Source organism: Myotis davidii, unplaced genomic scaffold (assembly GCF_000327345.1).
Source record: "Myotis davidii unplaced genomic scaffold, ASM32734v1 scaffold120, whole genome shotgun sequence".
Lineage (NCBI taxonomy): Eukaryota > Metazoa > Chordata > Mammalia > Chiroptera > Vespertilionidae > Myotis > Myotis davidii.
Genome location: NW_006294778.1, coordinates 5,537,096 through 5,551,121, shown reverse-complemented (window position 1 = coordinate 5,551,121; position 14,026 = coordinate 5,537,096). Strand labels below are relative to the sequence as shown.

The 14,026-nt window shown below is 41.1% G+C and overlaps 1 protein-coding gene across 1 annotated transcript in view; it reads left to right on the top strand.

The window, feature by feature from the left end:
- DRAM1 (DNA damage regulated autophagy modulator 1) overlaps positions 1–14,026 on the top strand; it is a 37,567-nt gene that overhangs the window by 17,427 nt on the left and 6,114 nt on the right. Inside the window, exons 2-4 of the mRNA XM_006769368.2 lie at positions 1,104–1,171; positions 4,480–4,622; positions 9,425–9,602. Of these exons, the coding sequence (XP_006769431.1) occupies positions 1,104–1,171; positions 4,480–4,622; positions 9,425–9,602 (389 nt within the window). The remainder of the gene's footprint in view (positions 1–1,103; positions 1,172–4,479; positions 4,623–9,424; positions 9,603–14,026) is intronic.

The window sequence follows — 14,026 nt, the reverse complement described above, 5'->3', positions numbered from 1 at the left end:
GCTGATCTCATCATTGATATTTCTCTCTCTCTCTCTCTCTCTCTCTCTCTCTCTCTCTCTCTCTCTCTCTCTCTTCCTCTCTCTGAAATCAATGAAAACATATAGAAAGAAAACAGAACCTGTTGTCCATGTTTTTCTTCCCTCTCAGGTGTGCATCTCCTAAACTCTAATGGTTCCCAAAGGACTTACAACCAGGGGAGCAATGGGCAGCAGCAGCTTGTCCCGATCTAATCCCCGGAGCCTGTTGCCCTGGCCCCCTTTTCTCTGACTCTCCAGTGAGCTGACAGAAGTCGCACCTCGACTCACTTCTTCCCCATTGGTTTCTAGGGAGCCAAAGCAGCCCCACCGAGGCTCTCTCCTGTTGCTTCTTTTATCCTAAGCCCTTTCTTGTGTCACTGTCCCTAGCTTCAATAAATGTACTCTCAAAATCACCTGGAAAAAAGGAAAAAGAAAACAACTGCCAAACACGACTTTCCAGCTCATTTAATTGCTGAATTAGTAGACTGCACCTGAAAAGTGTTTTATAGAGATAATTTTCTTATTAAAATAATTTATAATTTATCACAATTACTATACACCCTACGTACATTATTGTTTCTATAAAGAAGTGATAGGTATCAATAATATTGCTCAGTTTTTCATCCTTATATATGTACAGCACTGTAAACTTGTGCAAAAATCAAATTGTTAAAAAATGTAATGTGTTTATGTGTATTTAATATCCCAATGATATAGATATTTCAAAAGTGATTTTAGACCATCATACCCACCCCTCCAAAATAGTTACATTCAGTTCTTCCCTAAGAATGGACACATATCCATCAAGTTTATCGAGCTGGATTATTTCAGAAATACCACCACCATTCACTTTCAGCATTTCTTAGTTTTTTACAATTAAAAAAAAAGGTAGAAAAAAAAGAATTTTAGATTTTTTTTCAGAGCCAGAATTAAAGCACTTTAGAACAAAATCAGGACAAATCTTTGCAATTCAAAGTGACTAAAGACCCAGAAGAAACACATGGTGAAACCTGTCAGATCATGCCTATCTAGAGGTCTGAACTGGATTCCTTTGTAAGAATTTGAATATTTCTTCTCTTTCTCAGTGATACAGGAACAACACCTCCAGAGAGTGGTATTTTTGGATTCATGATAAACTTCTCTGCATTTCTTGGTAAGTACACAAAAATTATTATCAATAAATGAAAAATTCACAATCCTATGTGAAGGAAAATATGTTATTGACAGTGTGTGTATATAATTTTTTATTGTTATTTTAAAAGAGTTTTTATTTTTAGAACAGTTTTAGGCTCACAGCAAAATTAATCCAAAGGTGGAGATATCCCATATAGTGCCTGCTCCGTCTCCCCCATTACCAATTTTTTGATGAGCCTACATTGGCACAAAGTCCATAGTTTACATCAGGTTCATTCTTCGTATTTGCCATTTTTTTTAAAGTATAACCTTTTTGCCTGGCCATGGTGGCTCGGTGGTTGAACGTCAACCTATGAACCAGGAGGCACGGTTAGATTCCTGGTTGGGCCACATGCCTAGGTTGCGGGCTCTGTCTCCGGTGTGGGGTGGGCAAGAGGCAGTCGATCAATGATTCTTTCTCATCGTTGATGTTTCTATCTCTCTCTCCCTCTCTGAAATCAATAAAGATATATTTTTTTAAAAAAAGGAAAGCATTAAAAATAATAAAAGTACAACTGTTTTGCCTGTCCCTCTCTATTGGTCCAAGCAACTGGAATTTTGCTCTACTTTGAAAAGCTAATATGACTTGAACTCCAGAGTTATGACCTCATAGAACTATTCTTCAACTTTCCTGGCAGTTTACCATGAGATTATGAAATGAATTTTAAATGTAATTTGATTTTTAAAATAGTGATTTATATACAATACATTTGTGTAAGCCAAAGACACCTAATATATAAACTCATGTTTCTCAGAGCATGTTCCGAAGGCAGCTTCCATGAAAAGCAGCTGGGGTGCTGGTTAAAATGCAGGTCCCAGGGCTATACCACAGATGGACTCCATCAGCACCTCTGGGAGTGGGGCCCAAGGGCATGTGTTGTGAACCAGCAGTTTAGGGGAGTTGGATTCTCCCTAAAGCTTGGGAACCTCTGACTAAGGTGTTGTCTCACCTGTTAGAGAGAGGGGGAAGGGGAAGCAGGGCAGTTTGTCTCCAACTAAGGCATGATTTTCCTTTTCAGTCCCACAAGTGCCCCTGAGGTGCAGCTGATAGGATACAACCCTCTCATGCGTAATTAATGTAATAACAGAAAAGCTCATTACTAGGGAGTGATTCTGGTCTGCAGATGTAACATGGAGAGCTCTCTCTCTCTCAGTCCTTTTAAAAGCGCCTACCCTACGGAACAAGCAGGTGTTTGCCAGGGACACTTCTGTCCCTCTCTACTGGTATAGGTGGGAGGGGACAGAGATGCTGGAAACTCTACTTAGTGACTTGGCACCTTTGGAACGTGTTTCACCCCGTCAACCATTTGTGGTCTTCCCCACCCAAGGTTTTGGAGGTGAGCAAGGGGAGGTAGACACAGTCCATCAATCCGAATGCTCTCTTCCACCATCCTTGCCCAGAGTCCCAATTAAAAAGACAGATTATTTTGTCACCAGCAAGTGTTAAATATGTTTTTGCTTTTAGGCAAGGCAGAATCCGACACGAATGCCTTTGTTTAAAAGTTTATGGTAAATGATTAGCTTTTAGCCTGTTTTTATGTTTTAAAATATATTTTTATTGATTTCAGAGAGGAAGGGAGAGGGAAAGATAGAAACATCAATGATGAGAGAGAATCAATGATCAGCTGCCCCATACCAGGACTGAGCCTGTAACCCGGGCATGTGCCCTGACTGGGAATCGAATTGTGACCTTCTAGTTCATAGGTTGACGCTCAACCACTGAGCCACGCTGGTCAGGCATGTTTTTAAAATTCAGCACAAATATTATGGCCATTACACGATTTCAATACATAGAGAGCTACTTTATTTTTTTAACACATGCATGATCTTGAACTCATGGATGTATTATAATTTATTTAGTTAGTCCCCTTTGTTAAATACTTAGGCTATGTCTGATTTTGGAATTTAAAATGCTAAAATTAATATCCTTTTAAACATATCTTTGCATAATATATATGAGTTTCTCTATAAGACAAATTTATTGAATTAAAGGGAACAAAGATCTAAAATTTTGATAGCTATCCATTTATTCAGCATTCGTTGACTAAGTGCCTACTATGTGACAGGCTTGTGCTTAGTTCTTTAATCATCAAATTGACATTTTTGAGTAGATAGAAAATGAAAACTGAGTGATAAAAGATACAAGAAACAGGATTAAAGACAAACACAGAAGCAGAAGAAAACTTGTAATATTTATTAGAGCAGACAGTAGACTAATGTACATAATGTATAAGAAGCAGCTACAAATTAAAAATGAATAGACCGCATGGCTGGTGTGGCTCTGTGGTTGAGTGTGGACCTATGAACCAGAAGGTCATGGTTTGATTCCCAGTCAGGTCACATGCCCGGGTTGTGGGCTCAGGCCCCAGTAAGGGGGTGTGCAGAAGGCAACTGATCAATGATTCTCTTTCATTATTGATGTTTCTATCTCTCCCTCTCCCTTCCTCTCTGAAATAAAAAAATATATATTTCAAAAAATGAATAGATCAACTCAAGAGAAAATACAACAGCATTGTAAACATGCAATTTTCATAAGAAGTCATGCAAATGACGGTAGGCATACTGAAATTTGCTTAATCTCACTAATGATCAAAGAAATGCAAAGTAAACCAACAGGTGGCTATTTTTCATTTATTAGATTGGCAATCATTAAAAAGGCAGGGGCATACAGAATTGCTTTCAAGCTTTGCTCTGGGAGTATAAATCGCTACAGTCTTAGAACAATTTTGAGATACTTGGCATTTTAGGCACAGTTTTTTGACCCAGTAATACCACTTCTAGGAATTTGTCTTTCAGAAGCACTGAAAGTATGCCAAAGACAAGGATGTTCATTGAACATTGTTTGGAATAGGAAATACACAGAAACAATGTCGAAATCTCTCATTAGGAGGAGAATGCAATAAATGTGGCATCTCACTATATACCAAGATGGGACCCCTAAACATGATGAGATAGACCTATTTGTACTGACATGGCAAGATCTCCATGGCACATTTTTAAGTGAAAAAAAAAAAAAAAGCAAGTCACAGAACAATATGTGCACAATAGCATTTATGTGAAAAGAATAACAGCCAAGAAGAGGTGTGTGTGTGTGTGTGTGTGTGTCCCCACCACACTGGGGAAGAGCAAGATGGGGTGAGGAAGGACAGGTTGGGCATATCGGGAGACTATTGCAGTTAGGAAAGTGAGAATACAAACTTTAAAAAAAGCAATACGAAACTGTTTCTGTGTTTTTCCTTTAAAACAGTCAAATAAAAAAAAATTCACTACTGTACCTTTCTTTCTCAGGTGCAGCCACGATGTACACAAGATACAAAATAGTGGAAAAGCAGAATCAGACCAGCTACTTCAGCACTCCTGTCTTTAACCTGGTGTCCTTAGTTCTGGGATTGGTGGGATGTATCGGAATGGGCATTGTTGCCAATTTTCAGGTATGGCCTGAAGTTCTTTTGGGTATGGGGGTGATGGAGTTTGTGAGTCTGGAAGAGAGAATCAAGAATACAAGAGCTTGTGCTAGGATAGCTATCAAATAGTTGATGAGTTTATTAAAATGGGTTAATTTGCTTTTTAGAAATGAATACCATTTAAAACACAGTCCCATCTGGTGTTTGGGAGTGATAGGGCACATGTGTGCATGATTATGAGACAGAGAGTGCTTTGAGTGAAGCTGTAGGCTTTACAATGGTCCATGTTCTCAGTGATATGGTTGATGTGTTGGGAGAATGACTTCAGCTACTGTGATGACCTCACTAAGTGTGAAAACATTTGTGTATGAGTATTGTGTGTGTCTGTGTGTGTGTACTGATTTTACGGTTTGAACCTCTGGTGTTAAAGTCAAACAATGGCACCTGATCTCTTCCTTTCCCAGAATAGGCTATAGGTGCCTGGAAGTGAAATAATTTGCTCAGGGTTCCTTAGCTAAATAGTTGCCAAGCCAAAATGTAGCCCAGCTAGAGCCAATTAACTTACATGACGACCATTGAGTCTGCTCGATCTTATCTTATGGTGTCAGGTGTTCAGAAAACACGAGACCTACTTAGCTACGGAGACAATGTTTAATATTTTAAAAACATTTGTTGTGTTTAAATTAGTACTAATTATAATAGTACCCAGCTCCTAGAATTATTGCAAGGATTGGGTGAGATAATGTATGGTAGCCAGTGGTCTGTACTTGGGGGTCATTATGTCATCATGGGTTCATCAATACAGGCTAACACTAGGGTAGTCCTGCTTTCTCCATCACTGTTGTCTCCTGTGACAGCAAAAAGGAAGTTACTCAAGGACAACTTTTTGTTCAGCCAGGGGTACTCCTTTAATTTAATTTATTATGATGATTATTTTTAATGTGTTATTTTTAAATGTGTCTTTATTGTTAAAAGCGTTACAGATGTCCTCTTTTTTCTTTCTCCCATTGATCCCCTCCTCTCCACTTCCTTCATCTCCCAGGCTTTCTCCCCACTATTGTCCATGTCCATGGATTATGCATACATGCATGTAAAAGTTCTGGTTGATCTCTTCCTTCTGAGAATCCTCATGCTGTTGCATGCATCCATGTCATATTATTTTGTTCATTAGATTCCACATATGAGTGAGGTCATGTGATACTTGTCTTTCTCTGACTGGCTTATTTCACTCAGCATAATTTGAGGAAACTCCATACTGTTTTCCATAGTGGCTGTATCAGTCTGCATTCCCACCAGCAGTGTACTAAGGTTCCTTGATTATTAGAGGAAAGACTACATCTCTATGGTGTAGAGCAGTGATTTTCAACCTTTTTCATCTTACGGCACACAAATTAATTACTAAATTCTTTTTGCCAATCTGATAAAAAAAAATATAGCTATACTTTTCATTCACATTGGATGGCTATCATTGTGTTGGTTGTTAACTTTTTAAAAAAAATTTACAATCTAACGGAAAAGAAGTCAGTGCCCCTGGCTAAATAGACAGGTATTGCATGTTTTAAAAATTCTGTCACAGCAGGCCAGTTGAAATAGCTGGTGTAGAGAGAAAGAGAGAGAGAGGGGTGAGGGGGAAGAGCGAGAGCTCGCTTTCTTCTCCTATTGTTCCCCTGTGGTGAAATCAGATACTCTGTGCTGCAATGCATGGTTGCCCATGACATTTCCCACATGGTAGAGAGGCTGTGACATTTCCTTATGTTCTATGATCATATTATTCATTTTGTTTCTCATAACATGTACTGGAAATTTTCTATGTGACATACTTATGACAGCATTCACTGTTCTAACTCATACAATTCTAATGACAACCTTCGAAGGTAGGTAGTAGAATTTTCCTTATTCTCAATGGAGAAGTGGAGGCCCAGAGAGGTAATACTTACCCAAGATCATAGGAGTAGGAAAGGTAGAAATGGCTCCTGCATTGAAGCAGTCTGTCCTGAACCTGTGGGAAAGAGGTAACCTCAATGTTACAATGAGGATATCTCTGGGAGAAAAAAGCATGTCATGATTCAGAGTTGCAGCATCAGAAAGCATGATGAAAAAGGGGGGGGGGCACCTAGAATGATATCCTTGTCTAGTAGGTATGGATAGGAATTGTTCAGCGGGGGATAGTAGGCACTGTCTGATATCCTAATTACTTTATTCTCCAAATCACTCAACATTGTTAGTGATACACCTGCCGATTTTTAAGCCACAAAGGGCAGACTTTCGGAAGAAAACTTAGATGGTTAGATAATTGGACTCATGACGAGATTACATTTTATCAAAACCCAGAAATAGAATCGGTAACTTTCCTGAGAGCAAAGTGTTTGCCTTGTCATTGTTCCCATCTTGACAACTTCCTTATTTGACATCCTGCAATTCATTTTCGGCAAGCCATGAGCAAACCAACTTGAGCTGTTACCTTGAGAAGAAGGAGAGACGTGAGGGCAGGAGAGAGCCTTGGTTCTGGTGGGATTTTCCTGAGCAGGAAGTATATTGTGTTTATCAGAAGTTCACAGATAGCTTCCTTTCCTGGACTGGTGGGTGGGATGGCTACGTTTAGGTATGTCCTCACCAGTTTCTGCCTCTGCTGTACTTTTCCTCAAGACGTTTCCTTTTTGGAAAGTCTTGTTTTCTAAGGTTGAACACTCTCAATATCCTAGTTTTCTCTCTTTTTACTCAGTTTTCAATTAACCAGAGGGTTTTGCAAAAGAGATCTCAAAAGGGCACCAGGTGTTCATCTTATCCTCAGTCCAAGATTCATGTCTGATCTAAGAATCATTTCCTTTCAAAAGGCATTTTTGATAAGAGAGTTTGTGCTCCACAGGCCAAATACAGCTCTGTGATCTGGAACTGTCAGGGTTAATGTGGGGCCTGTGCAGTTTACAGATTAAGATCCCTAAAGGAGTGTTGACGTGGGCCAGGCCGAGGAAGCAAATCCCCTGACAGTACTGGTGGGAGGGAAAAAGTACTTAAATTCAGAATGTTGACTTAACATGGAAAAAAAAGTGGAGTGGAAAGAACCAGGATTCTCAGAAGATTATTCCTGGAAATGACTCAGCAGTGGATGCCTTGCTTTTTGTTTATTTTCCCTTGACCAAATGTGCCTAACTAACATTCAAGGAGTGAAAAAGACTTTTTCTTCTTAATTATTTTTTTACTTTTTTTTTTTGGTTTAATATTGCTTTCTCCCCAATTTTATTGAGATACCATTGACATATTACATTGTATTAGTGCAAGATATTTAATATACTGATTCGATATACGTATATATTGTGAAATGATTAAACAGTAACTTTAGTTAACATTTATCACCTCTTGTAGTTACTTTTATTCCTTGTGAGGAGCATTTTTAAGATTTACTCTCTCTGAAAAAAAAAATTATTTCCTTACCAACTTTTGGAAATACATACACCTTTATTCAATATAGTCACCATGCTGAACATTATATATAACTGAAAAGTTTTTACCTTTTATTTTTATTTTGTAAACTTTATTTAAATATATTTTTATTGATTTCAGAGAGTATGGAAGAGAGAGATTCAATGATGACAGAGAATCACTGATTGGTTCTCCCCACATGCCCCCCACTAGGGATTGGGCCCACAACCCGGGCATGTGCCCTGTTTGGGAATTGAACCGTGACCTCCTGGTTCATAGGTCGATGCAGTATGTTTTTTTGTGAACAGTCTGGATGAAGAACACAGTGGGGCTATGGAAACCTGGGTGGTCAAAGAAAAGTCTGGGAAACAGGTGTGGACAATGAGTTGTGGCCAAAATTAGGCTTTCGTGGACAACACTTTAACCTGCCCCTTTGCAAAACTCAAAATTATAAGTTCAAGTAGGGACTCAGTCATTCAATCTAAATGTCATTGTTATGCCGGAAGGTAAGTGGCCATTGAACATTTGAAAGGAGCTTAAAGTGAGCATTATGATGGCTCCCTATGACCACATTTGGGCTAACACCAGGCTTTCTGCCTAGACTGGATATAGGGGCTGCCTTCTTGTTGAAATGACTGGGGGCCAGGGACTTGATTTGAAGTTGTCTTAGCATTGTAAGAGCAGTTTTTTAGATTTGGGGTAGCTTGGGAGGAACAAATAGAGATTAGTGAGGAGCAGGGAGCCTAAAAACCCCAAGCACCCTTGGCACTTTTGCATAATTTTGTAGGCAGTTTATCAAATAAGCTGCGTTGCAGACCTGCAAGGCAGAAATGAATACAGCCATTTACAGATCAGAAATTGAGGTTTTAAACTAAGGAGCCAAAGCCCAGGGGTGGAGTCAAGATTTTTTTACTCAGGTTAGCCAGACTCCACAGCCCACCATGCCCCACTTTGTCCCTTTAAGGTAGACGTCGCTCTGTCCTCATCCCTCATGCCCAAACTTGCTGTAGAACATTGACTTCGTTGTGGGGGAAGGCTTTTCTCTTGGTAATCTTGTGCAAGCAGCCACATTTTCTTTCTTTTTAAAAAATATATTTTTATTGATTTCAGAGAGGAAGGGAGAGGGAGAGAGAGAAACATCAATGATAAGAGAGACTCATTGATTTACTGCTTCCTGCAGGCCCCACACTGGGGCTCGAGCCTGCAACCCAGGCATGTGCCCTGACTGGGAATCAAACCCCGGACCCTTCAGTCCACAAGCCTCTGAGCCAAACCAGCAAGGACCATCTTTTCGATTTGGGGTCATCTGTGACCATGGGTGGCTTCCGATAGCCCAGAGGAGGGAGTGCTCAGACCACGGTGTGGACAGGCCCACTTGGAATAACGCATACATGTGTCTTTCTCCCTAGGAGTTAGCGGTCCCTGTGGTCCATGATGGTGGTGCCCTTTTGGCCTTTGTCTGCGGTGTGGTGTACACACTCCTGCAATCCATCATCTCCTACAAGTCATGTCCCCAGTGGAACACGCTCTCCACCTGCCGCGTGCGGATGGCCATCTCCTTCATTTCCTGTGCAGCTGTCATCCCCAGTATCCTTTTCACACCTGTTAGTGTCCTTACAAGCTTGACACCTTCCCCTACCTGCCCCCCAGCAAAACAGAGCATGAAAAAAGCAAAGGTTAGCAGCCAGGTTTCCATATACTTCAGACGAACCATTGGAAGAAAAGTGTCAATCATTGAGAATATGTCTCAACTTGGTCAGGTTAGATAAAAACCATGTTGAGGGAAAAGAATGGTATGAAAGGAGGCTGGGAAAATGAGTTTCTGCTTCTGTTTACCCAGCAGGGTCAGTTTTGACAGCCATGGAAAATATTTATTTTTCTTTGGAGTACTTGGCTAAAGAAAAGACATCAAATATTGACATTGTACTTAAAGGAATAGCTCTGTGAAGTCCTAGGAGCTCAGACTCTTCCTTCTCAATGCCTCTAGGCCAGTGGTTCTCAACCTTCCTAATGCCGCGACCCTTTAATACAGTTCCTCATGTTGTGGTGACCCCCAATTTCATTGTTAAGAATTGAACATAATTAAAGCATAGTGATTAATCACAAAAACAATATGTAATTATCTATGTGTTTTCCGATGGTCTTAGGCAACCCCTGTGAAAGGGTCGTTAGACCTCCAAAGGGGTCGCGACCCACAGGTTGAGAACCGCTGCTCTAGGCAATTCGATGTTTTCATTTACTCATCCACATCAAGAGGCTTTTAAAAGCTCTATATTATTTATTTCTAAGTCAATTAAAGTACAGGTAGCCTTTTCTTTTTACTACTGATTTTATTTTCAAAATTTTATCCCATTTTGTAATTCAACGTGAAAAGAAGAAAATGTATCTATCACATTTGTATGTTCTGATTTAGAGGAAATGAAAGCGTCTCTCTCTCTCTCTCTCTCTCTCTCTCTCTCTCTCTCTCTCTCTCGGCATTAAAGAACATAAAAAAGCTGTGGTCTCCACGGGGTGGAATATTTCCCATCTTTTGAAATACCATCTGCACTCCTATCGGAGAAAGCTGCAGAGTCATGAAAAAGGGTGATTATGTCACAGGAAAATGGGAACTATTCTGTTAGCCATGTTGTTCGTTTGGGTTGGCCTGTGGTATAAAGTGGGCAAGCTTGGGTGGCAGTATACCATGTGCTTCTGATATTAATCTCTGCGTTGCTCTTTTGAGATAGAAGCTATACAGAATGCGAAGTCTGCACATGGTCTTGGGGTTGGTTTTGTTTTCATTTTGGGGAAGGACATTTTTAATTACAAAATTTGTAAGCACAGAGGAAACAAATCTTACTAGTAGTATTGAGAAATTTAACGACAAAATATATACCCTGGTTCCTAAGATAGTTCCTTCTCAGTTTTCTTGTCCTGTTTATGGATTGAAGACATTCATGCTTTCTCTTCAAATACATTTCCTTCAGACCTTTAGCCTGAAACCTTCCCTTGCTTTTAACTCTGGAGACAGATCTCGAAATATTAAAATCAGAGTTTTAGCACAATAAGCATTTCAGGCCTCAGAGTTTCAAATACTATGAGTTCCTGTTTCTAGAAGTTCTTAGCCATGCCAAGGGATTGCAGCCCCACACAGAAGCAAGGTATGTCCCTGTATCACCTTACCTCAAACAAAGTCTTCCAAATAGAAAAGTCTTTGGCATTAAACATTAGCATGGTATTTATGTTCACTTACAAAAATTGCAAAGCATCTTTGAAATACCTTTGTTTCTCTTTACTGTAGTATTTCTGTGAAATGGCCTCATTTAACTACTGAAGAAACTGAGGCACATTGGATTTAGGCTTCTAGGCCCTTCCTGGTAAACTCTGCTTGCACCAGCTTCTACAGTGTAACCTTCACAAAGTAACAGCACAAGGTCCAGGTTCCCTTGCTTGAGACATGTGCTCTGAGAATCCCCAAGACTGGGCTGTTTCCTGTCCTCTGCTTTTGCCCCCTGCCCTTCTCCTGGCTGAGTACCACCCCCTCCACCTTGTCTTTCTGGCCCATATGGTCGCCACAGGCCACTTGTAGCTATTGTGCTCTTGAAATGTGGCTAGTCTATGTTGAGACGGGTTACGGTATAAACCACACCCTAGGTTTCAAAGACTTAAAAAAAAAAGTAAAATACCTCATTAATAATTATTTGTATTATTACATGTTGAACTGGTAATTTTTTATCTATTGTGTTCAAGGAGCTATGTCATTAAAATTAAATTTCATTTCTTGTTTTTAGTTTTCTTAAAAGGTTGCTGTTAGCTGAGACACAACGCCAGAATGTTCCTGGCAAATGGACCTCAGTTCAGCAACCTTAGTACTTGAGTTCTGGCTAATAAAGAATTCAGGGCCAAGACTTAAATACAAGCAGAACTTTATTTAGAAAGTCACAGAGGTAGAAGTGGAAGAAGTGAGCCAGCTGGGCTGCGTGGGCTCAGGAAACAAGTTACAGAGGCAAAAGAAGGGCCGTTGGAGCTTAGGAAAAACGAAGGCAGAGAGAATGCACCTTGGGGAAGGAGAGGGGGAAAGGCTCGGGTGTGTTCCCAGAGAGCCTGCACTGGGGAAAGAAGGGGGTGGGGAAAGGCCCTGATAGGCTCAAGAAAGAGAGAGAGAGGGAGGGAGGTTGGGTAAGAGGGAGAAAGAGAGAGTTGGGTCCTCCATCCAAGGGCTTTTATCCCCTCTTTAAAGGCAGGGCTCTTCGGGGAGGTCCTAGGGAGGATCTCAATAGAATATTCATCAGCTTTACCAAGTGTGTCCTTTCAGGGTCATGGTTGGTAGGTGCCAGGGCAGGGGGTCAGTAGCCATCAAAGCTGGTCCTAATTCAGCCATGTGTTGCCCCTCCTGACCTTACTGTTTTTCTGGGCCTGGAGCTGAGTCCTAGCTGTTATCTCCGGTTTAACCAAAACTCTGTCTCTGTGGTCAACATACCTGAGGCTGTGCTTCCAAAATCATGTGATATGTGCCCAAACCTCATTGTCCAGAGGACTTACTGCTTAAGAAGTGGTTGTGCAAAGAGTCATATGAGACTATTCTCCGCCCCCCTTGTTCCTCCTCTATGGGGAGGGCGGGGGTGGTCTGCCTCATGACTAGTGAGACATGAAAGGCTCGATAGGGGAGGAAAGGTCACCCTGGGGTAAGGTCCCTGTTTTCCTAGTTTTGCTGGTTGCTAGGTACCCTGGGATTTCCGCCCTGGTGACATTCCATACTTGGCCTATGGCTCCTAGTCTGCTCATGCCTGTCTAACTGCCTACTACACAGAGACTACAGTAGAAAATTTAACATTACACATGTGGCTGGCGTTGTGTTTCTGTGGGACAGCTCTGCTCTAGGGGGCTCCTCGAACTTCATAACTTAGAGTAAGTTCAACTCCGGGAAGGCCTTCCTGACACCTCAAACCCCATTCCACTCTGAATTAATACTTTTTCCTCTGCCTCATCACAGTGCTTTGTTCTTGCCTCTCATATGGCACGGTCCTGGGCTTCCTTCAACAAGACTCTGAGGTTTCTGGGAGTTGAGACCAAATCCACTTAGCCAGGGTTTCCCCCACCTCTTCCTTTCCCCCTGCAGCATGGTACCAGGTGCCCAGAACTAAAAAAACAAATAACCGAAAGAATTAAGAGGCTTTAAAACTATTAGAAACAGAAGTATGGTCATAAAAGGGTTGGAGAATCTGCTATGCTTTATTTAAAAAAAACAGAGAAGTGTTCAGCACTGCAAACTATGGGGGTGGGGGGTAGGGAGAGGAGATGATGACCCCGAATTTAGAGGAGGCTCTAAACTTGGCATTGAGGCAACACTTTGAATTTTTAACCTTTTTTTTTAGAGCATCTCAATTCTCTTTCTCTTTTGCCTTCAAAGTTCAATCAAATGGATGTCACTCACTTTGTGCAGACCTTGCTGTCCACAGAGGGCAATGGACTCAGTGCCTGGGCATTATTAGGCTGGCCTCAAGGTCAGGTGTAGGACATATCTCTTCGATTTTTAAAATACATTTTAATTGATTTCAGAGAGGAAGAGAGAGGGAGAGAGAGAGAAACATCAATGATGCGAGAGAATCATTGATCAGCTGCCTCCTGCATGCCCCCTACTGGGGTTAGCCCACAATGTGGGCAAGTACCCTGACCAGGAATTGAACTGTGACCTCCTGGTTCATCGGTCAATGCTCAACTACTGAGATATGCCAGCTGGGCATCTTGACCACTTTTTAAGTATAGTTCAGTGGCATTAAATAACATAGTTGTGTAACCAACACCACCATCCATTCTATAATTTTTTCAACTTGTATAACAAAATCTACACTTATCCTATATAATAAAACCCTAATATGCAAAGCAGAACTACTGGTCGCTCTGATGCACACTGACCACCAGAGGACAGACGCTCAATGCAGGAGCTGCCCCCTGGTGGTCAGTGCACTCCCACAGGGGGAGCTCTGTTCAGCCAGAAGCTGGGCTCACCGCTGGCAAGTGCAGCAGTGGCA